The following is a 2,075-nucleotide window of genomic DNA, read 5'->3' as shown; positions in this document are numbered from 1 at the left end:
CTGACGAAGGGCCGCCCATAGATCGGCAGCGGAGGCACCGTCACAGTGGACGAGATTGAAGATCTCTGTGGAGACTCGCATGTAGATCCATTGAATAATGGCGAGATCATCCTTGACCCATTGCGGATCATGAAGTAGAGGTAGAGAGTCGTTGGCAACGTGAGAGCGGAGATTGCATCGCCCAAGGTGGACGTCGAAGAGGTGACGCCAATGGTAGTAGTTGTGAGCAGCAAGGTCTAGGGTTACGGGGATGTAGGGGCTAATATCAGAGATGGTGTCGGTGAAGGAGATGGAAGGGGGTATTGGTGGGAGTAAAGCTAGAGTAGAGGTAGAGGCGGAGGAGGCCGTGGCCGCAGCGACCTTGGCGGCGACAATGGCGGCGCGCCGCTCGAAGTAGCCGGGCGGCGGCGGCGGTGGCGGGGCTGGCGGGTTAGCCATACCCTAGGATCGAAAGTCTGATACTATGTAGAATTGTATTGAATAATTGTTGATATAATATTTTGCCGGTACAAGAAGTATATATAAGAGCCAAGCTGCACCTGGCCTAGCCTTATTAAAATTCGAGTAGGAGTCTTAATCCTATTACAAGTTGTATTGTAACATCCCCACCCCTGATTAATCAAAATAATAATTTACTTTAATTGCTGCTTTTTATCCTGTCTTGACTATGTGTGGTGTGGTATCTAGTTGTGTGTGTGGAGTTCTACAAAGGTCGTTGATTTATCTATTGAGGCAAGCTTTTTTTTGGGGTAAATGCATCATCTTTGCAGGCAGGTGGCGCATCGAGCAGAGAATTGCATGAATCCTACCAAGTGTCAAAGGGGGTAATGATTCAGGATGGCAATGGCATGCACCAGATGCGCGAGAGAAACACACACAACACGCGCTAGAGCCCTGTATGTGCTCGACTTCCACCAAACAACCTGTTTTTTGAAACATTCTAAAAAGGAAAAAAATTTGAGACGGATAAGAAAAAAAGTTGGCTCGACGTCCACCGGCCAACCTGATGTGATCATAATTCGATCCAATCCCATCAATCACGTCGCACCGTGGAATCACCTCACCCGATTAATCTTATTGGGAAAACATGATACTTCATCATGGGAGGTACCAATTGGTTAAAGTTTAGAAAGTATATTCATGCAATGCTTCAACTGATTAACTGTAAGCACAAGTGCACAAGTTACTTAATCACCCGTACACAAACAATTAGCAGCATGGATCGTTCGATCGAGCTGGAGCCGACGATCGACAAAAAGGTATAGAAAGAAAAGAATCACAGGAAACTTGTGATGATATATAAAATAAATAAATAAATGATGCAACAGTGATCATCACTAGTTACTACTAGTAGCAAAAGAATTGATCAAACAAATTTAGGGCCGGCCTCAGGTGAAGCTGAGGCTGGATCGGGACCGGAGTAGGTAGTTGCATGAAATTGATATACGAAGCCGTACGTAGATGGATCGGCTCCTGGAACGGACGGCTGAGGTGAAATGAACTGATTCAGAAGACCTTGGCGACGTCCTTCATGAGCCCCGGGTTGGCGTTGCAGAAGGAGATGAACTCGCTGAAGTCGATGAAGCCGTCACCGTCGGTGTCGATCTCTGCCATCATGCGCTGCACCTCGTCCGCGGAGGTCGACCCCAGCGTCCGCAGCGCGTCCGTCAGCTCAGTCAGCGAGATCTTCCCGTCGCCGTTCGTGTCGAACCTCTTGAAGATCCTCTCCATGTCGTCCGCCATTATCGGCCCCTTGTAGTTCCTCTACCTCGAATCACTCTTCGATCGGTGGACGGGCGGGCAATGGCAGCTATGCTCGCGTGTCTTGGTTAGTCAGTTCCGGCTATTCGTGCTCGCACCTATACATATATGCAATTCTAGGACGGGCAGGGCGCCATTGTTGTAGCTGAGTTTGTGGAGGCCATTGTTGCATGCGAGAATGCCAACCGCCCGTCTCCTCGTGAAGCGCCCGTTCATTTCGCGCAGGCGATGGAACCGTTCGCTTCAACCACCCATTCCACCGTCTGTCTTTTTCCTTTTTTTGAGAGGTTCCACCGTCTGTCTCTTATGGACCA

The 2,075-nt window shown here is 49.0% G+C and overlaps 1 protein-coding gene across 1 annotated transcript; it reads right to left on the bottom strand.

Annotated features, from left to right (window-relative positions):
- Positions 1-1,114: 1,114 nt before the first annotated feature.
- Positions 1,115-1,863, bottom strand: LOC123167776 (polcalcin Phl p 7). Its single transcript, XM_044585640.1, has one exon. The coding sequence runs from the start codon at positions 1,741-1,743 to the stop codon at positions 1,507-1,509; it is 237 nt and encodes a 78-aa protein (XP_044441575.1). The 5' UTR covers positions 1,744-1,863; the 3' UTR covers positions 1,115-1,506.
- Positions 1,864-2,075: the final 212 nt, after the last annotated feature.

Source organism: Triticum aestivum, chromosome 7D, assembly GCF_018294505.1.
Source record: "Triticum aestivum cultivar Chinese Spring chromosome 7D, IWGSC CS RefSeq v2.1, whole genome shotgun sequence".
NCBI lineage: Eukaryota > Viridiplantae > Streptophyta > Magnoliopsida > Poales > Poaceae > Triticum > Triticum aestivum.
The sequence above is the reverse complement of the archived record's forward strand: the minus strand, read 5'-3'. Positions and strand labels throughout refer to the sequence as shown.